This window comes from Mus musculus, chromosome 15 (genome assembly GCF_000001635.26).
Source record: "Mus musculus strain C57BL/6J chromosome 15, GRCm38.p6 C57BL/6J".
NCBI classification, from domain to species: domain Eukaryota; kingdom Metazoa; phylum Chordata; class Mammalia; order Rodentia; family Muridae; genus Mus; species Mus musculus.
The window spans coordinates 89,389,837-89,411,466 of NC_000081.6; the positions used below are offsets into that span (position 1 = coordinate 89,389,837).

Here is a 21,630-nt window from a genome sequence, read left to right on the forward strand (position 1 = left end):
TAAAAAGAAATCATTTATGATTATTGTGAGGAGGAATGCATGTGTCATGGCGGGAGTGCCGAGACCAGAGAACAGCTTTGTGAGTTGTTTCTCTCCTGAACCCTCTATGTGGAACTAGGGACTGAACTCGGGCTATCAATCCTGAGTGGCAAGCATCCGCATCTATAACCTTGCCAGCCCCATTTTGTTTCCTTTTCTTCTATGCTTAGTACAGCTGATACGGACAAGCGTTTGGCTCACTGAAAGCATTCCTCACACACTTTTCATCTTTGCTTACAAAGGTTGCTGTGAAGTGGGGTCAACTGTTGTGCAAGAAAGAAAGGGGTCCTTTGGTTTCCGTGAAAATAAGTTTATTGAGAAACAAGTACCATGCACATGGCTACACGTCTGGGCTTCTGGACCCATGTCCCTGGCTTCGGCCCACAGGCTGCTGACAGATGGTAGCTCACTGCTTGCGCTTGGTCTCAGTGAGCAGCTCTTGCCAGTTCTTCTCCATCTCCTCTTTGCAGTTGAGGAAGGCGTCTTCTAGCCGGCGCATGGACTCTGCTAGTGTGGGGTTCGTACGCATGACCACCATATCATAGGCCATCCAGGTTGCCTGCACTACAACAACCAAACAGGCCCAGTTAGGCGACAGGTGCTGATGCTCTGGGGGGTGGGGGCACTGTGCTCAGCTTTAGGGGCAAGACCCCGGGAGACACTGAGTATACCAAGGAGAGAAAGCTTACAAGGTGCTATAATCCCGCCTCCCACCATACAACTTCTTTCTACATTAGCAACAATGTCACCTGCTAGTATTTTAGAAGTCTTAACTTCTCAGTATTTGAGTCAATAACAGTAACAAGCTGGATGCTGGTCTGATATGGAATGGGAGGAAGATCACACCAAAACATGTACCCTTACCTGGATGCAGTTTACAGCTAATGGTTGCTGTAATTTACAGCTGCTGGCTGTAGGGACGCCTAAGTCATCATTTTACACTACCCAAGCTTACATGCTCAGGTAAGCAAGCCATTTCTAGACCCACAATATGTTTTCTAGTACTCAGTGATCGGAGACACCTATCTACTGTCCCTGACACCAGTAAGACACAGGGGTCCTTCTCCTGGAAAGGCTTGGTTGCCTCACTGTTAGGCATCCTTGAACATTCACCATCACACAGACGAGCATCTCTGCTTTTTCTCCTAACAACTGGAGGTCGGCATCTACTGGGCCTCTAAGTAAACACACGCTCCCTGTGCAGACACAGTGAAGTGAGTGCGTGACTCATGCAGCAGCATCCACTTCTGGTTCTTCCCTCCAGAACTTTAGCAGAACATGCTCTGCCCCTCTGCATGACAACAAAGCACAGCAGACATGTCCCCTTAAAATTCCTCTACCAGGGCAAAAAAATATTAGATATGTTGGGAAGCTATATCACCAAGGAAACTAACCAGTGAGACTATATAGGAAAGTGATTAGTGAGAGATGTGCATGTGTGTATATATGTAAGCAACGTCACCTCATCACAGACTTGGAGTAGTGGAAAGAAGCGTACATTTAGTTATAGGAAAATTACTAGAAAAGGTAATGAGATCACACATGGTCTCAACAGAGTGCATATGGCTCTACCACTAGCACAGGGAGTCTTGAGTGGCACTTGGGACACTTCCTACAATGTAGATCACCGGCCCATTTCACAACACACCGATTTTTGTGTGTGTGTGTGTGTGTCTAGCAGGTTGGGGATCATTCTAGACACCCAGTTGAGAAGAACTGCTTAAAATTGGAAACTTTTATTGTAAAGTAAATATATTACTTTACAATAATGTAAAGGTAAAGGGTAAAGACGTAAGGTAAGAAGAAAAATAACATTAGAGGATAAAAAGTTCAAAGAATGAATATCACATAGTACCCCACAGCACTACATATGAATTTCTCTGAACTCCCTAAGCCAAGGCATTCTTTTATAAGGTGCAGGGATGAACACACCCTTTAGAACTACTGTTCTGGAGCTGCGTGGTGAAGCTGTCTTAGTCCCTTCCATTGCTGTGAGGACACCATGACCAAGGCAACTCCTAAAAGGAAGCATGCAACTGGGGGCTTGCTTACAGTCTCAGAGGGGGACATCTGTATTTTAAATACAAGGAGGCCCCTTCATGCCTGTAGTTAGTTAGAATCATTACTAAGGTTAGCTGACCATATGGTTCGAAGCACTGTAAGGAAAAAGAATCAGTAAGACAGCAAGGTACCCTGTCATTTGCGTAGTCCTCTTGTCTTCTGAGCCAAGGGAAATATTTTAGAATTTATAGACTAGGAGACATGTCTATCTTGTTTTGTTTTGTAAGATAGTGTTTCATGTAGTTCAAGTTGGCCTCAACATTGCTATGTAGCTGAGGATAACCTTGAACTCCGGTCCTCTCACCCTCTACCTTGAAAGCGCTCTGTGTGTGTGTGTGTGTGTGTGTGTGTGTGTGTGTGTGTGTGTGACCACACTGCACTTCAGAAGTATCTCTTGAAGTTTCGATTAATTTACTATTTACTGATTGTCATTTCTTGCTGCTGTTTGCTAGGGCATCTCTGGCACCATGTAGCAGGGTATAGAGGACACATCTGTGTTTCTGAAGTGCCCCTGATAAGTTGCAGTAGGAGAAGACAGAGCATCAGGAAACAAGTCGTCAGAAGCTGTGAAACATACTGAGAAGGAAGTAAGCAGTGCGTGTTGTGACAGAGAAATGGCAGGCAAAGTTAAGATCAGCCCTATGAGGAGGCCACAGAGAAAAGCAAACTGCTAAGACCATAGCTCAGGGAGACTATGTGCATGGTATTCCTAAGGTCCCAGCACTGCCACCATCAAAGAGGGAGGAGGAGGAGGAGGAGGAGGAGGAGGAGGAGGAGGAGGAGGAGGAGGAGGAGGAGGAGGAGGAGGACGACGAGGAGAAGAAGAAGAGAAAAGGAAGAGAAAGAAAGGGGAAACAAAATCTCCTGTCATCAGCTATATGAGTTTGGCAGCAGATTTTCCTGAACCAACTCAAGTGTTCTGAGACTGAAGCCATGGTTGGTTATTATGACTGTGATCTTAGGAGAAACAGCCAGAACTAGCAAGCTATGCCAAGTCCAGATTTATGACCTTGCAAAGTTGGGCCATAGCAAATGCTTTTGGTGTCCAGCCACATGGACTGGCCGCAGCAGTAGACAGTGGATGCTGACTTGGATGCAGAGAGTATGCTGCTTCCCCAGCAAATGCTAAGCTCTTGGGGTAGTTTTGTAAAAGGACAGTGAGTCCGAAAGCTGGGATGATTCTCAAGAGAGGATCAGCCAAAGTGTACAGCTCCTTGGGTGCACTGATTCCAGAACTGCCAATAAAAACCCAGAGAGCTATTTCTGAAAACATAGTTACAGCATTCTTTCCTTTTCTTTTTCTGGGGTGGGGGCAGGGAATGAGAAGAGGTAGCATTACTGCTGGGGAATGACCCAGAGCATTGGACACATGGTTACCACATTCTACTACCAATTGTCTCATTCATAAACAGTGATAATAACTATATATATTCCCCCTAAAATTGTTATAAGTAAAAGAGATAATGTATTTAGAGCGTATGGAAAAGACATCAACTTGGTATATAATTATCATATGCTGTTATTTTCATCACTATCAATAACCCAGAAGAGTACCAAATAGCCAGCTCTGTGCAGCCTTCCTGTGGTCTAGTATTAGTTAGCAAATAGAGTGGTAAAGTATCCACTTCTAATAGGAACAAACCCACAGAAGTACACGCATAGAAAACTATGTAAAAGCCAGGTGTGGTGGAGCATGCATCTAATCCCAGAACTATGAGGCAGAGGCAGGGGCGGGGGGGGGGGGGGGGCGGGGGCGGGGGCAGGGGCGTTTGAGGTCAGGCTGGTTGGTCAGGCGCATTTAATCCCAGAATTATTTTGACAGTTGTTTTCTAGGAACCTTAGTCCTTCCCCATAAAAAGGACCTCAAAAGCCAGTGAGGGGTTGCTCTCTGAAATACCAACTTTGGGGAAGACAGTTGTCTGGCCAGTTCCTTGTACACTTCTAAATACAGCTTGCTTTAATCAGACAGTGGTGGAAATGTCCCCCCCCAACCCCAGGTCTAACACTATATAGCGATCCTGTCTCAAACAAGCAAACAAAAAGAAAGAAAATGGAAAAAGGAAAAAAAAATCTAGAAAAAATTGCAAAACGGAGACAACCTTAATGAGCACCCAAGCACTCTGAAGTGTCGCCTCTCTGCCCTGAGAAGACTTCCTGCTAAAATAGCATCACGTTTTCTGCCAGGTGTGGTGGTTCATCCCTGTAATCACTGGCACTTGGGAGGCTGAGGCAGGAGGGTTACCAAGTATTAGGAGGCCACCTGAGCTAGGGAGTGAGACTTCTCAAAGGAACCCAAACAAACAAAGCATGCTAATGAATCGGTGTAGACAAGGACCATGGGACACTGCACTTGCTGCAGATGCCAGAGGCCCTGGGTTTAACCTCCAGCCCTGGAAACAAAGACCTGGCAAATACCAAGTATTTAGGCTTAACAGAAATCCAAACAGAATATTAAGTAAATGAAACTGTTACTGCCATGAACAAAGAAACATTTGAGAAAAGCTTGAAACCATAAAATAAGACAGTCTGAGGAAGGATAACTTTCTGAATGGTAAAGGTGATGGTGACAATGCCAGTGCCAACAGCAGCTGTGGGACACTATAGTCTGTTAAAACCTGATGGATTATACAACAGAGTAGCCAAGTTATCCTATAAGAATAAGAATGTCATGGTGGCCTGGTGTGGTGGCACACCTTCAATCCCAGCACTCAGAAAGCAGAGGCATGCAGATTTCTATGAGTTGGAGGCCAGCCTAGGCTACATAGCAGGGGCCTCTCCCCAATTTATGGAGGCTGGGGCCTAGGGAGATGGTTCAGGGAAAATGCTTTCTGTGTAAATAAATAAAAAAAATTCTGGTATATGCCCCAGTACAGGGGAATTCCAGGGCCAAAAAGGGGGAGTGGGTGGGCAGGGGAGTGGGGGTGGGTGGATATGGGGGACTTTTGGTATAGCATTGGAAATGTAAATGAGTTAAATACCTAATAAAAAATGGAAAAAAAAAAATTCTGGGATGGCTATGCTTATGATCTGAGCACTTGGGAGGCAGACAGCTCTCTCTGTCCAAGTTCAAAGCCAGCCTAGTCTATAAATCAAGTTCCAAGCCTGCTTGGGCTACATAGTGAGATGGTATCTTTAAAAAAGAGAAGAGGAGGAGGAGGGAGAGAAATAGGAGGAGGAAGAGGAGAGGGAGGAGAAGGAGGAGGGGAAGGAAGAAGAGGAGGAAGAGAAGGAAGAGGAGGAGGAAGAAGAGAAGACAGGAAGAGGAGGAGAAAAAAAACAAAGAAAAAAATAAGATAAGCTATTCAAAAATTTAAAACAATAATTTGTGGTTGTTTATATATTGATAACATACTCTCCAGAGATGATAAATGGATAAATAAAGCTCTAAAAAGACTATATTACTCCTCAAATTAGACAATTTGTATAAACATTTGTGTGGTTATTTGAAAGACAAACGTAGCCGGGCACTTGGGAGGCAGAGGCAGGCAGATTTCTGAGTTCGAGGCCAGCCTGGTCTACAGAGTGAGTTCCAGGACAGCCAGGGCTACACAGAGAAACCCTGTCTCGGAAAACCAAAAACCAAACCAAACCAAACCAAACCAAACAAACAACAAAAAAAAACCCATCATGACAAAAATCTTCTTGAGAGGAAAAGGTTGGGAACCTTGAAGCTGCCCATCACCTAGAGGAGAATGGTCCTTGGTTTGGTTGCAGCCCTTTTCTTCTCGGCTGTGCATCTCTTTGGTTAGACAGCTGAGGAGTTTGGCCCAGTAATGACCCCCTTGCACTTGCCTCAGCTGTCTTTGGAGTGCTCTTCATCTCCATTTTAGCACCACCACTCCTTCCCACCCACAACTCCTTTTCTATGGCTAGTCTCCCCAGCTCTTAAGGGCAAGGTCTGCTCCTTAGCACCTTCTACAGCCTAACCACACTACACTCTTAGTGTTAGCCATTTTAATAGAACATGTACATATTTTTCATCTTAATTCATATTTTAAGATTACAAATAGTCATATTGATGTCTATCCCTGGCCCTTACCCACTTTCAAGAAAGGAACGATTTCCATTCAAGCTTCTATTCTTCACCCACCCCACCCCCCAGATAAGGTTTCTTTGTGTAGCCCTGGCTGTCCTGGAACTGACTCTGTAGACCGAGGTTGGTTTCAAACTCACAGAGATCTACCTGCCTCTGCCTCCCAAGGGCTGAGATTAAAGGCATGTGACAAGACTGCTCAGCTCAAGTTTTTATTCTTAAAATGGCACAGAGTAGACCTATTCAATAAAAGGACAAACAATTAATTAGATTGGACTTCCTTAGCTTTTTTGGCTTTCCTTTTTAACACTGTGCTTGTGTATTCTGTATCTGTGTGTGAGTCTGCATGAGTTTATGTGCACGGTGTGCATGTAGGATCCTGCTGACACCGGTCTTGGTGTGCACATGCTCATGTGCTATGGTGCCTGTGTGGAGGTCAGAGGTTGACTACTTATAGGAGTCAGCTCAGTCCCTAAGCTGTGTGGGTCCCAGGGATTGAACTCAGGCTGTCAGGCTCAACTAAAGTGCCTGTACGTACTCACAGCCAGCGTGCTTGCTCTAAAACTGTTTTCATTTGAGCAAAGTATATATGCCCTATGCCCTGTAAGGTGCCTCCTCCCATTTTCTGTAGCAAAATTTGGGCTCATGGATTATAAGAATTATGATGTTTAGTTGTTTTTTTTTTTTTTTTTTTAAGTATTTTGCTTCGTTTAAGACAGGGCTTCTCTGTGTAGCCCAGGCTGCCCTAGAACTCACTTTGTAGACAAACCTGGCCTAGAATTCAGAGATCTGCACATGCCTCTGGAATTATGCATATTTTGAGTTAAGAACATATAAAATTATGATGTTGTTGTTACCACTGCTTCATGGAAACATGTTGGATAAAACAACATTCCCTCCCAAGAATGAAGAATGCACCCATCCTGTTGCTGTTTTATTCCACAGTACTGTGCCTCCCCTTTCAGGAGCACACTAGTCGTATCATGGTCATCCCAACCTTTCTACTTACATAACTCACACAAGGACTGTCCAGCTTCAGTTCACAAATGCAGTAATGACCCGCACTTGCCATTTGCTTACATGTCAGTTAGTACCTGGTGCTATGCCAGGAATACGCCTCTGTACTCTGCCCTCATGAAGGTAACAGTCCAAAGGTAGAAGCTAGGTGTGGAAGATAATCACAAAATAACATTGTATCTGTCAACTGTTGTGTTGCTATAGTTACAAGCTGTAAAAGTTGGAAGGATGTCAGCAGAACCCTGGTTAGAGAAAGCACTTTATATAGGCTCAGATGTTTGCGGGACCAGTGAAGCCACTGGAAAGAAGGGAGGTACTCTGCCTGGGAGGACATCCTACCTGAGATTTTTTCCATCTCTTCCAATAGCTTTTCCAGGTCCTTGTTCAGGTCAGACAGCATTTTCAGCATGTTATCATAGCTTCTTTCCCCAGGATCGGAATCAGCCATCTAGGCAGGGAATACAAAGGAGCTGCATTTAGCTCCCACTCTACAGCTCACAGATGAGCAATCCTCAAACAACTGTTTCCCTATCTCTCAAGAGTTAGACATCACCGCTTACGCCCTAGAGGCACTGTGAGGAAGGGTCTGCACAGACTATAGCACGTATTAATTGTTCTTTTCTTTCTTTTTAAAAGGTTTATTATATATCTATAAGTACACTGTCACTGTCTTCAGACACACACAGAAGAGAGTATGGGGTCCCATTTGACAGATGGCTGTGAGCCACCATGTGGTTGCTGGGAATTGAACTCAGGACCTCTGGAAGAGCAGTCAGTGCTCTTAACCTCTGAGCCATCTCTCCAGCCCCCATTCTTATCTTTCTTTGACCTTTGTTATGTGTCAGTTATCTCCAGTTGTCAACTTAACAGATCTGAGAGATGGAACGTCAGCTGAGAAACTGTCTTCATTGCATTGACCTGTAGGCATGCCAGTGGGAAAATTTCTTTTGTCTTTCTTTTTTCCTTCCTTCCTTCCTTCCTTCCTTCCTTCCTTCCTTCCTTCCTTCCTTCCTTCCTTCTTTCCTTTCCTTTCCTTAAAAATATTTATTTATTTATTTTTAAAGGTTCATTTATTTTTATTTCTTATGGTTATGGGTGTTTTGCCTGTATGTACACCTGTGCATCTCATGTATGTAGTATCCGAGGAGGGCAGAAGAGGGCATTGGATCCCTGGTTGTAAGGGGCTTTGTGGGTTCTGGAGATTGACTGAATCCAGGTCCTCTGAACAAGCAGCCAGTGCTTTTAACTGCTGAGCTGTCTTTGTAGTTCTAAAGATTTATTTTTAAATTAAGTGTGTTCATGTGTCCGTCCATCTGTCTGTCTGTCTATGGAGGTTATGTGCACATGAGTGGATGCCAGAAGAGAGCACTGAATCCCCTGTAATTGGCATTATGAACAGTTGTGAGCCACCATGTGGCTGCTGGAAGCTGCACTCAGGTCCTGTGCAAGAGCAGCTGGTGTTCTTAATTGCTGAGCCACCACCTCTCCAGCCCTGCCTATGGGGCCTTTTGCAATTGCTTGCTTATTTATTTATTTATTTAGACTTTTCGAGACAGGGTTTTTTCTGTATAGCTCTGGCTGTTCTGGAACTCACTCTGTAGACCAGGCTGGCCTGGAACTCAGAAATCTGCCTGCCTCTGCTCCCGAGTGCTGGGACTAAAAGCCTGTGTCATCACTACCCTGCAGCGATTGCTAATTTATATAGGAGGGCCTAGTCCACAGTGGGTGGTGACATTCATAAGCAGGTGGGCCTGGGCTGTATAAGAAAGGAAGCTGAGCAGGCAGTAAGTAGCATTTCTTCGTGGCTCTGCTTCAGTTTCTGCCTCTAGGTTTCTGCTTGAGTTCTGCTCAAGAGTTCCTGCTCTGGCTCCCATTGGTTATGGACTGTAATTTGTAAAGCGAAATAAGCCCTTTCTTTCCCAAGTTATTTTCGGTCAGTATCTGCCATCCGTAAGCTGTTAAAGGGAAGTTTTGTTTCGAAAGGTTGGTCTAGTCCAGCCTTGACCTTGAACTCCTGATCCTCCTGCCTCCATTCCTGCTGGGAATAGAGGTATAGGACAGCACACCAGGATAAGGGTGAAATTCTGGGGCCAGAGCAGCAGGCCCTGACAGGCCCAAGGTAGATCTGGGGTCTGGGGCAGTGTGTATGATCTCTGGGGATCTGTCAACGTGTCACTTCTGGAATGTGGTGCTACTTCTCATTGGGGAACCCGTCTCTTCTTATTTATTTATTTATTTATTTATTTAGTTATTTATTTATTTCGAGACAGTGTTTCTCTGTCAGAAATTTGCCTGCTTCTGCCTCCCAAGTGCTGGGATCAAAGGCGTGCACCACCACCGCCAGGCCTTCAGATAGTGCTTTTAAACCCCAGGTCTGTATGTACACCTGCCTACTGTGCTCCTCCTTAGGGAAGTTCCCTGAACATGTCAAACCCAACAATGTGAGCTAATTTCATATTTTCCCTCTCCCAATCAGCTCTTCTTTCACCTTTTAACAAAATGGATGGCATCAATGTTCATCATAATTCCAGTCAGGACTAGGAAGTTACATGGAAGCCTGCCCTCTTATATAACCTGATATGTCACTGAAAGCCACCAATCTTATCTGCTCATAGAACATTCATGGTTCTGGAAAGTCCAGTGCTTGGGAGTTACTTGCAAATGAAGCTTTGCCCTTGTGGAGCTCATAGCCTGGAATGGTAATGATTGACAAGCAATAGAAGAGTCCAGCAGATTTCTGCAGGATGAGAATCCTCTAGCAGGACCAGGACCAGGAGGAGGGTTTGATGAGTCTAGGTTTGCAGGAACAAATGACACAAAGTGATGCCTGAAATGGGGAAGACTGGGAGAGGAGCTGATTAGAAGGCAAACCACAAGCCTTGTTCTATCAGATAGGTCTCTAACTGAGCCTCCCAGAGGCAGCTGAACGTGCAGTCCTGAAGGTGAGGAAGGAGATTAGCCTGAGGGCAGGGCATGTGAACAAAGGTGCAGGCCCTCACCTTTCACCTGGGTTACCTCTATAGTCAGTAAAAGACCTACCTCCTGTCCCACCCATTTTACAAGGTGACTTCCCCCCCAGACTAGGTTTCTCTGTGTAGCCCTGGCTGTCCTGGAACTCACTCTGTAGACCAGGCTGGCCTTGAATTTAGAAATCCTTCTGCCTCTGCCTCCCAAGTGCTGGGATTAAAGGTGTGTGCCACCATTGTCCGGCAACTTTTTTTTTTTTTTAATGTTGTGAAAATATTGTACCACTGAAACTCAAGAGCCTTTTGTTCCTTTCAGGATGAAACACGATCTTCATGGAGCTCAGTGAGGGCCCTGGGTTCAAGGCACACCATTACGAATCCTCAGAAGATAACACCATTTTTACTATAGTTTGAAGAGTTTCAGTGTAGCTCTGATGACTCCTCTTCTTATCCAATTGTGAGTTGTACCTAATTAGCTGAACAATTTGGGTGTTCCTTCAAATCTATGCTACATAATGAAGGAAATCCATGACTAGGAACCACAAGATGTTAAAGTTAAAATCTTTATGGTTCTCTTGCAAGATCCAAAGAAATATAAAATGAAAGAGAATAATTGTGCTCTATGGGTGGCTACAGAAACCTGTCCTGGCATCTCCAATGTCCCAGCTCTCCAATGCAACTCAGGCTTCTCCTTCACAGCTTCATTCAGTGGCCTTTTAGGCCTTTTCACAGGGTCTCTGACCCTGACACATGGTGCCTGGCTTCAGCTATTCTTCACAATCTGTATCTTGTATCTATCATGGTTTCAAAACCAGTGCCACATGGAACCATGTTTACAACACTGCCCAGTTCTGCTGCTGGCTTATGATGTACCCTGGCTTCCTTGCACCGTAGCTGTATCAGCTTCTGTGTTGACCGGAGGAGCACTTCCTATTGTTCCAGGGCAGAGCAGGAAGCTGCTCCACAATGGTGCTGATCTCTCAGTTTCAGCTGCTTCTGCAACACCGGCCTGAATATTGTCTTGCTTTGAAATTTCCTCTGCTGAATAAACCAGTCCATTACTTTCAAATCTAACTTCATGCAAGGTCTCAAGACATGAGCAGAATGAATATCCACATAATTGCTCACCAGCCTAGTTCCTAACAGAGTTCTTGTTCCCATCTGAATCCTCCGAGCTGGTTCTCCACTGTCTGCATTTTTCTTCCAAGCACAAAAATGGCCCATTAAGCTCTGTTTACATCATCCAATAGCTTTTCTAACTCAAAGTATCAAATGTTCCACATCCTTTCCACAAAAGAGGTTTGTGGATTTTGACTGTGAGGTGGCTTGGCTGATAAGGATGCTTTCTGCCAACTGTGAAAACCTGAGTTCAATTCCTGGAATTCCACATTTGTGTAAGAAGAAAAATAATTCTCGAAATTGTCCTCTGTTTTCCACTTGTTCTCTCTCCTCTCTCTCTTTCTCTCTCTCTCTCTCTCTCTCTCTCACACACACACACACACACATGTTGATATACATATATATATTATATATATATGTTATATATATTAACATATATATAACAAAAATATATTAACAAAAATCAAGAAGTGGTGGTTTATACTAGGGAACAATTACACTAAATAAGATTAATCTTTTTTTAAAAAGATTTTTAAACTTTAATGAAATGCCAACGTATTGACTTTTTTTTGCTTGTTTTTGAGACAAGGTCTCATGTAGCTTAGGCCAACCTCAGACTTGCTTTGTAATTAAAGATACTCAGAACTCCTGATCCTCCTTCCTAGTCTTTCAAGTATTAGGACTATAAGTATGTACCACTGTCCTTGGCACTACTGTTTCTTTAAGAGTTGAAGTGTCTGGGCACGGTGACACATGCTGTATGTAATCCAGCATTTGGGAGTTAGAGGGAGAGGGGCACAAATTTAAGATTATCACATTGTCAGCTATGTAACAGGTCTGAGGCCAGCACTAGCTACATGACATTTTGCCTTAATCAAATAAAACTAAAACATCACCTACTCTGGAAATCTGGAGAATTCTTAAAAAGCTAAAAATAAATCCTCTATATGGCTAGTTATACCACTGCTGAACATTTGCCTAAAGGTTTTGACATCTTAACCTATAGATATCATCTGCTCAGCACATTCAGTGCTATTCTATTTACAATATCTAGGATATGGAAAAACCCAAATGCCCTTCAACTGAAGAATGCATAATGAAAATGCGGTACATAAACAAAATGGAATACTATTTAGCTGTGAAATAAAATCAGGAAATTTGCAGGTAAGTGGATTATACCCAGTAAGGTGATCCAGACCCAGAAAGACAACAAATACCACATTTTCTCTTATTTGTGAATCCTAGCTCTGAACTTTTAGATACGAGTATCTTAGTGTTCCATTGCTGTGAAGAGACACTATGATCAAGGCAACTTTTATAAAAGAAGGCGTTTTATTTGGGGCTCATGGTTCCCAAGGGTAGTAGAGTCCATTATCTTCATGATGGGAAGCAGACAGGCATGGCACTAGAAAAGGAGCTGAGAGCTTTGCATCCTGAACTTCAAAGTCTACCTCCCTTAGCACACTTCCTCCAACAAAGCCATTCCTCCTCTAACAAGGCCACACCTCCTCTAACAAGGCCACACCTCCTCTAACAAGGCCACACCTCCTCTAACAAGGCCACACCTCCTCTAACAAAGCCATTCCTCCTCTAACAAGGCCACACCTCCTCTAACAAGGTCACACCTCCTCTAACAAGGCCACACCTCCTCCAACAATGCCACTCTTCCTAATTCTTCCCAAACAGTTTCACTGGGTGGGTAACAAGCATCCAAACATATGTGCCTATGGGGGCTAGTCACATTCAAACCACCACAGTAGGTGTATAGCCAGAATAGCTACAGATACCAGGGACGTATAAACAATGACAACTCAGCACTGAGAAGGCAGATACAGGTGGATCTGTATGAGTTTAAGGCCATCCTGGTCTACACAGAGTTACAGGCCAGTAAAGGCTACATAGTAAGGCCCTGTCTCAAAAGGGGGGGGGGCATATGTGGAAGGGGGACAGGAGAAGGGAATAGTACGTTACAGTGGCTCTAACCTAAGGAGGGGCTGGAGAGGGCAACACAGAGGAAGAAGGGCAAATAACACTAAGGATATTTAAAATGTCATAGGGAATTATGTTTACTTAAAATTACATAATATGTATGTTTATATGTATATGTATATCTATCCATCCATCCATCCATCTATACTTACACAGTTTAGTTGAGGTTATACCAACTGGGATGACAGTATTCCTTCCCCCAAAGTCTATAAACTATCATCTATCAGAAAATCCTTTGCTAGGCAAAGGAAACTTCCTTTCAGTTTTTGGTCAGGGCAATTCAAGAGACGCCCCCAGAACAACATAGGCTACAGCCACTGCCCTCGGTACCTTATGGAAAAAGAAGGTAAGTCCCTTTTGTGGATGATACCACACACTTTGGACACTGGACTTGGAAGAGCAAATGTGGATGTGACCTGGAAGCCTTGTCCCTGAGGACTGGCTCTCAGCACTGGAAGAGCCATGCAAGCTGCCAAGGAAAAAAGGGATCAAGAGTCCTATCCATCTGTAATGCCTATGAACTACAATAGCGACCAGCACAACAAGGTATTCCAAAACATGTAATGGTGACACTTGTGGGTAACCAATAGCCACCTGATTGGACAGGCTCACTCAGTAGGAGGGGATTCACGCTTGGCACCAGAAAACCAGCCACGAGAGAGTAGATAGTGAGGCCGTGGGAACTAGAGAGAGTAGATAGTGAGGCCGTGGGAACTAGAGAGAGTAGATAGTGAGGCCGTGGGAACTAGAGGAGCACCCACTGCTGCCACTTTCCTAAACCTGTACAGCGTCTGACCACTCTAAGTAGCTGTCCTTATACCCATAGAAAAGTGGTGACATGTTAAGAGTGAGAGGAAAAATATTGTACTAAAATTAGGTGAGAAAGAGCTTTGAATAATTCATGCTTCGAGTGTCTAAACAAGCATGGATTTTATCCTCACTACGGTGTTGTATTAGGTTTATGTCAACTTGACACAAATTGGGGTCATTTGGGAAGAGGGACTCTGAATTGAGAAAATGCCTCTATAGGCGAGTCTGTTGGGCATTTTCTTGATAAATGACAGATGCGGGAGGGCCCAGCCCACTGTGGGTGGTGCCACTACTAGGTGGGTGGTCCTGAGCTCTTGGAGAAAGCAGGCTGAACAAGCCATGAAGAGCAAGCCAGTAAGCAGCACTCCTCCATGGTGTTTTTTGGTTCCTGCTTTGTTCCTGCCTTGCCTTTCCTCCGTGATGGACTGTGAAATGGAACTGTAAGCTGAAATAATTATTTTCCTTTTCAAGTTGCCTTTGGTCATGGTGTTTTATCACATCAATAAAAACCCAAGATAAGTACTATTAAATACTATGATTCTCTCCATTGTACAATTTCTTCCCAAAATGTGGTGAGAGATATCGTTCACAATGAGTTAGAAAGAAGAGAAAATGAGCAGGAGCTTGTATGGTAGAATGTGTGTAATCCTAGCTGTTTATTTGATTGAGACATGGGGATCAACAGTTTGAGGCTAGCCTGGACTCCAGCTCTAAGTAAAAAGCAAAAGGAGTTCTACTTCCCCATTCTTAATCTTTTATCTCTGATTTCTTTATGATCTGCTCTCAAAACAACAACAACAAAAAACAAAACAAAACAAGCTTTTAAAAGCAGAAGGAAACAGTCACATAAAACTGATTAGCAGTCAAAAATGTAGGAAGGCTAGGAGTACATACTTAAAGCCAATAAGAAGAGAGGACAGTGTAGCTAACTAATTCTTGCGTAGTCAACAAATATCTATTGGTTGCTGTGCACTTTAGGAGCTTGGATATCAGTGAACAAACTGTAACAGCCCCAGTCCCTGTGGAGTTTTCATGTCAGACAGAGGAGGCAGCCAGGAAACACACACACATAAAATATCAGCTGATGAGAAGTGCTAACGAGAAAAATGAAGTGAGCTCGGAGGTCCATGAAGTGGGAGGAACCACTTCATATAGTGTGGGCAGGGAAGTGGTCCCTGATTGGTTAAAACTTGAAATAGATTAAGTACATGAGCTCAAGAGTTCAATGGATATCTTAGGGGAAGATCTCAGCGTTTAGTAGTGTCTAGGTAGACAACGGAGAAGCAACAGTAGTTCAGCAAATGCTGCGAAGACTGAAGGCCACTCAGCATCCTACAATGAATGGCACAGAGAAAACGGGTGATGTGTAGGTAACACATCTGAGTATAAAACATAAGTGTGGTGGATGAACAAGATAAAGGCACTGAAGGGACAAGTACAACCATTTAAGGGGCAGGCAAGATAGCTGGGGGAAATGAGGCAACAGCACATATTTCTATAACCAGAGGATCAGATAAACCGAGGCACAGAGCATGAAGCAGGTAGAAGGATAGGGGCTGTGGCCACGTGACTTTGCAGAAACTGATGAAGTTGGGAAGTAGATCCAGGGAGAGAGTGCGAGAGCTGAGGTGGGTGAAGAATATCTCAGGGTTAGAATTCACGTATTGATATTGGTGAGTGAGGCCCAGGGCATATGGGATAAGTCTAGGGCATGCAGGTGCTTAGGGTGTGCAGAGAGGGGAATGATGGCAGGGATTTTAAGGTCTGGGCTAAGAGACTACAGGAAGAGGTCTTAGGGGATGAGAGGTAGGGAGAGTAAGAGGAGGAACGAGGGCTGAGGAGACTGAAGTGGGGGACGACGGTAGGGTATAGGAGCTTGAGGAAAGGTGTGTTGGGGTTGGTCTGGTACTACTATGTATTCAAATGCTAAATACTGTATCCCAAGATTTGGCTGCCCCAAGACAAGTGAATTCTCACATAAACCAGCTTTTGTTGTGCAAACCTTGTACCCCCCAATTATCCCTGATTAAAGATGCTTACCGCCTGGGCTGGATAGAAGACAGGGGGCAGAGGGAAGATTCCTGGGCTTGGGGTCTCAGGCAGGGACCATGATGAGGAGAGAAAGGAGGAGAAAGGAAGAAGGCGCCATGGGGTGGGTGGATCGTGAGCATATGGCTGGTCTGTTGGGGCAGGAGCTGCTTAGGCGGAACATGGCATGTGATATCTCAGGGTTACTGACAGGAAAGTAGACAAAATAGCATAGAGGGCTGATATCTGCCCAGCCCAGCTCTAATGCTTTAAGGCTTATTATAAAGGCTTATGTATCTTTTTCTCCTCTCTCTCTCTCTCTCTCTCTCTCTCTCTCTCTCTCTTTCTTCTCTCTCTCTCTCCCTCCCTCCCCCTCCCTCCCCCCCTCCCCCCCCTCCCTCCCTCCCTCCCTCCCTCCCTCCCTCCCTCCCTCCCTTCCTTCCTTCCTTCCTTCCTTCCTTCCTTCCTTCCTTCCTTCCTTTCTTCCTGCCTCCCTCCCTCCCCCCCTCTTCCTTCCTTCCTTCCTTTCTTTCCTTCTTTCTTTCTGTTTTTGTTTTTTAACTCTATGGACTAAGTAGAGTTGGGGGAGAAGAGATTGGGGGGGGTCCTAAGAGTAGGCTGTGAAGGTCAGGTGAGCAGGATTAGGCTGTGGGTTGAGAAACAGAGGTGAGAGGATTTAGGGTGTTGTCTTAGTCATTGTTCCATTGCTGTGAAGAGATACCATGACAAAGGCAATTCATAAAAGGAAGATGTAACTGGGGTTTGCTTGCACTTCCAGAGATTTAGTCCATTATCATCATGGCAGCAGGGAGAATGGCAGCATCCAGGCAGGTGCTGGAGCTGGAACTGAGAGCTACATACTGATCTACAGACAGAGAGAACCTAGGCCTGGCATGGGCTTTGAAACCTCAAAGTCCACCCTCAGTGACACACTTCCTCTGACAAAGACACACCTACTCCAACAAGGCCACACCTCCTAATCCCTCTAATCCTTTCAGTGGTTCACTCCCTTTTGACCAAGCATTCAAATAAAAGAGCCTATGAGGGCCATTCTTATTCAAACCACCACATTCCATCCCCTGGCCCCCATTGGCTTGTGGCCATATCCTAAAGCAAAAATGCATTCACTTCAGCTTCAACAGTTCTGCCTATAGCCTACCACAGTTTCAACACTGTTTAAAAGTTCAGTCTCTTCTGAAACTCATGGCATTCTCGTAACTGCACGCCTCATGTGAAATAAAAATCAAAAAGCAGATCACATACTCCCAACATATAACGGAACAGAATATACATCAAACTTCAAATTCTGCATCTCCATGTCTGATGTCAAAGTGCTCTTCAGATCTCTTCAGCTTTGTTGACTGCAACAGTTCTCTCTCTTGGGCTGGTTACACACCGAGTCTGCAGCTCTCCTTGGCAGCTATCTCACAACTCTGGCACCTTCACAGCTTCAAGTAATGGCCTCTCCAGGTCTCCATGCAGGGGCAGCCCTGACACACATTTGACCTCATCGGCTTTCCTCAGCTGTGGAGGGACATCTCACAACCCCTTTCTTGTATCCTTGACTCTAAAACCAGAACCATGTGGCTGAGGCTGCCAAGTTCTGCTGTGTTCTCAGACGGGAACATGGCATCCTCATTCAATCACACTCGCCTCAGCTTTCTATTGTTGATAGCTTCCTCCACTGCTTCAGCTTCCCTTTAACTCCTTTCACAATTTAGAAGCTTAGTTGGGAGCTCTTGCCCTTAGTTCACTATTTTTATTCCATTTAGCATCAGGCTTTTCTCTCTTTTTGAAGTTAATATGTTTTTTTTTATGTATTTTTTTTCAGGCTTTTCCCTAAACTTATCTCCTTGAACACTGAACTTGACTTCCATAAAACATTCCCTGATGTTACTTTTCTCCTCACGCTGCATATTTTATATTTTTACTTGTTCCACTTCCTCCTTTTCACTGTAGATACTTATAAGAGCATCACTAATAACCACATGAAACAGTCAAATACTACGCTGTCTTGAAATCTCCTCTGCCAATGCCATTAGTCAAAAACAAAACAAAACAAAACAAAACAAAACAAAACAAAACACCTTAAATTTAGTCTCTGGCAGACTTTTTGAAGAATAAAAAGCAGTCACATTCTTTGCCAGACTATCACAAGAATTGTCTCTAGGCCACTTACTAATACTCTTCCCCTCTAAAACTTCATGAGCTGAGCCATCAAAATTTAGATTGTCGCGGGGCAGTGGTGGCTCACGCCTTTAATCCCAGCACTCGGGAAGCAGAGGCAGGCAGATTTCTGAGTTCGAGGCCTGCCTGGTCTACAAAGTGAGTTCCAGGACAACTAGGGCTACACAGAGAAACCCTGTCTTGAAAAACTAAAATAAATAAATAAATAAATAAATAAATAAATAAATAAATAAATAAGATAAATTAGATTGTCTCAGCACCATTGTCTTCCATGAGCCTACTAGTATGGCCTTCAACTGCTTTCCTAACCAAATTCCAAAAGTCCACATTCCACCAACAAGCCATATGGTCTGGTTTGTCACAGCAACACACACTGCCTGGTACCAAGTTCTTTCTTAATCACTGTTGCATTGCTGTGAAGATACCATGACCAAGGGAACTCTTATAAAAGGAAGCATTTTATTAGGGGCTTGCTTACATCTCCAGAGGTATAGTCCATTATCATCACGGTAGGGAGCATGGTGGCATGCAGGCAGGTTGTGAAGGCATAGCTAAGAGCTACTTCCTGATCAATAGGCAGAGAGAGCATGTCCTGATATGGACTTTTGAAACCTCAAAGCTGACCCAGAGTGACACAATTCCTTCAACAAGGCCACACCTATGCAGCAAGGCCATACATACCAATCCTTCTAATCCTTTTAAAGAGTTTCACTCCCTCATGACCAAGCATATGGGGAACATTCTTATTTAAACCACAACTATGAAGAGAAGAAGCTGAAGGGAGATGTTTGTGCTGAGGAATAGGTGCTCTGGCTGTAGATGAGAAGCTTAAGAGCATGGTTTTTTGGATATAGGGTAAGGAGACTGTGTGAAGAGACCTTTTAGAGTTTGAAGACTTGACCAGAGTCTTAGAGGAGCAAGGAGATTGAGGGGAGGGGGTAAGGATATGAGTTGAAGAAGCTGATAGAAGGGATAAAGTGTAGAGTGAGGAGTTGAAGGAAGGCATCTAGGGTGTGAGCTGAGGAAGGTGAAAGGAGGTACGGGTATAGGAGACGAGGGGAGAGAGATAAGGATGGGTGATGTGGGTTGAAGATTCTAAGGGGAGGATAGTAAGAGTGTGGAATGAAGAGATGAGGAGAGGCATCTGGGCTGTGCCATGAGGAAGTTGAGGAGAGGTAAGAGTATGGTTTGAAGCCTCCGTGGGGTGGTTGCGGGCCTTTAATCCTAGCACTCAGGAGGCAGAGGCAGGCAGATCTCTGTGACTTTGAGGCCAGCCTGGTCTACAGAACTAGTTCCAGGCCAGCCAGGGCTACACAAAGAAACCCTGTCTTGAAAGCTCCCCCCTCCCCTGCCCCCAACTCCCAACACCTTATCCCCTGCCAAAACAGAACAGAACAAAACAAAACAAAACAAAACCTAAAGAATGTGGGTTGAAGCTGGGCAGTGGTGGCACACGGCTTTAATCCTAACACTTGGGAGGCCTAGGCAGGTGGATTTCTGAGTTTGAGACCAGCCTGGTCTACAGAGTGAGTTCCGGGACAGCCAGGGGCTGTATAGAGAAACCCTGTCTCGAAAAACAAAATGTGAGTTGAGATAAGAGGAAGCATCCTGGGGGTGTAGGCTGAGAAAGCTGAGGGGGGAGGTAAGGATGTGGGGTGAGATGAGGGTGGCATCAGGGGTATGGGCTGAGGAAGCTGAGGAGAAGATATAGAGATGGGAGCTGAGGGGAGGCATTTTCTATATAGGTGGAAGAAGCTGAGGGGAGGGGAATGAGGGTGTAGGTGAGGTCTGGAGAGCTACTTTTGCTGAGGTAAGAAGAGACTGAGGGGTCCTTGGACTGTGGGAGGAGGAGACTGATATTAGGCTGTGGGGATAAGGACATGAAGGGAAGCGTCAGGTTTTGAGGGCGTAGGAACCAAAGGTGAAAGGTGTCAAAAGAGGCAGCTGCCATGTGAGGGACAGACGGAAGCAAGTGGCGCGTTATGGGGGTGAAGGTCTTCCTGTGGGGCGGTGAGTACCGCTGGGACCTCGCCTCAGACCCCAAGAACCCCCTAAGGTCTAGGCATGCCGAGACAGTCGGACCCCAGCGCACCGGCCTCGCTCACCTCTGGCTGGGCCCGCGCTCGCGCTCGGGTCCGCTCCACAGCCCACGCGGTGGCAGAGGAAGGAGGGACTCCTGGCAACGACGCCCCGCCCCTTTCCGTTACTAGCCCCGCCCACTGGGGCTGGCCTCTCGCCCTCATTGGCTTGCCTCCTAAGGACGGGACTTTCCAGGGGGCGGGGCCTGTTCCGTGGTCTTCGACTTGGCCTTACCTGGTCTTACCCTGGGGTTTGGGTGGCCGGAGGTTGCTTGAGGACAGAGTAGAGATGAGGAGGCCCTGGGCTGCCTCCTTCTTGTGTTCCCACCTCCCACCTCTCACTCTCCCCAGTCCCCAGTGCTTGACAATTATGTTCCTTTCTTACGTGCCTCGGGTAGAGCCACATGGGCAGGGCCTTGTCTGTCTGACTACTGTGCCTCTGGTGTTCAGGGCAGGACCCAACTGGGAAGGTGCTATAAACATTTGTTAAATGTCCAGTATTGTGTGTGACAGACGTTGGGGTACATGCCTTACAGGGGAAGTCAGTGCTTGTGGGTGACGGACGGGATGGGTGATGGGACTGGGTGGGGGCAGGGTGAGGGGAATGGATGAGACGGGTGTTATCATACAGCATGCGCAGATGAAGTGCTGTGCACTTATTCTAGCCCAAATCTGCCCCATAGTGATCGTTTCTCCACAGAAACGATCCCTATATCACTAATCAAGGACGGGCAACAGAGCCACTCAGTACTTATGGGCTAAGAGCATGAAGTTCTACTTGGGGATAGAGGCTTGGTGTAGGGCTGGAGAGTTTGGCCGTTAAGAGCATTATTGCTGGGGCTGGCGAGATGGCTCAGCGGGTAAGAGCACTGACTGCTCTTTTGAAGGTCCTGAGTTCAAATCCCAACAGCCACATGGTGGCTCACAACCATGTACTTACATATAATAAATAAATCTTTTTTAAAAATCTTTAAAAAAAGAGCATTATTGCGGCTAGCTGCTGGTGGAACAGGCCTTTCATGCCAGCGATTGGAAGGCAGATCTCTGAGTTTGAGGCCAGTCTGGTCTAGACAGGGAGTTTCAGGACAGCCAAGGCTACACAGAGAAACCCTGTCTCAACACAAACAAAACAAAACCAATAACAAAACAGAACTCCCCCAAAACCTAACAAACAAACCAACCCCAAAACAAAACAAAAAACAACCAATCAAACAACCACAGGAGCGTTATATACTTACAGAGGACCAGGGTTTGGTTCTCAGCACACCTGTTTTTAAGTCCAGTTTCAAGGGCACCTTACTCC

General features: G+C 45.2%; 1 protein-coding gene across 2 annotated transcripts; it reads right to left on the reverse strand.

Annotated features, from left to right (window-relative positions):
- Positions 1-337: 337 nt before the first annotated feature.
- On the reverse strand, positions 338-20,667 carry Syce3 (synaptonemal complex central element protein 3). 2 transcript variants are annotated; one of them, NM_001162880.1, is made up of 3 exons: positions 20,563-20,667; positions 7,490-7,598; positions 338-603 (listed from the first exon to the last, which is right to left on the reverse strand). In NM_001162880.1, exons 2-3 carry the CDS (start codon positions 7,596-7,598, stop codon positions 446-448), a joined length of 267 nt encoding a protein of 88 aa, NP_001156352.1. In that variant the 5' UTR covers positions 20,563-20,667; the 3' UTR covers positions 338-445. The 2 variants fall into 2 exon arrangements, with proteins under 2 accessions (NP_001156352.1, NP_001156354.1); NM_001162882.1 differs by lacking the exon at positions 20,563-20,667 and adding an exon at positions 20,355-20,427.
- Positions 20,668-21,630: the final 963 nt, after the last annotated feature.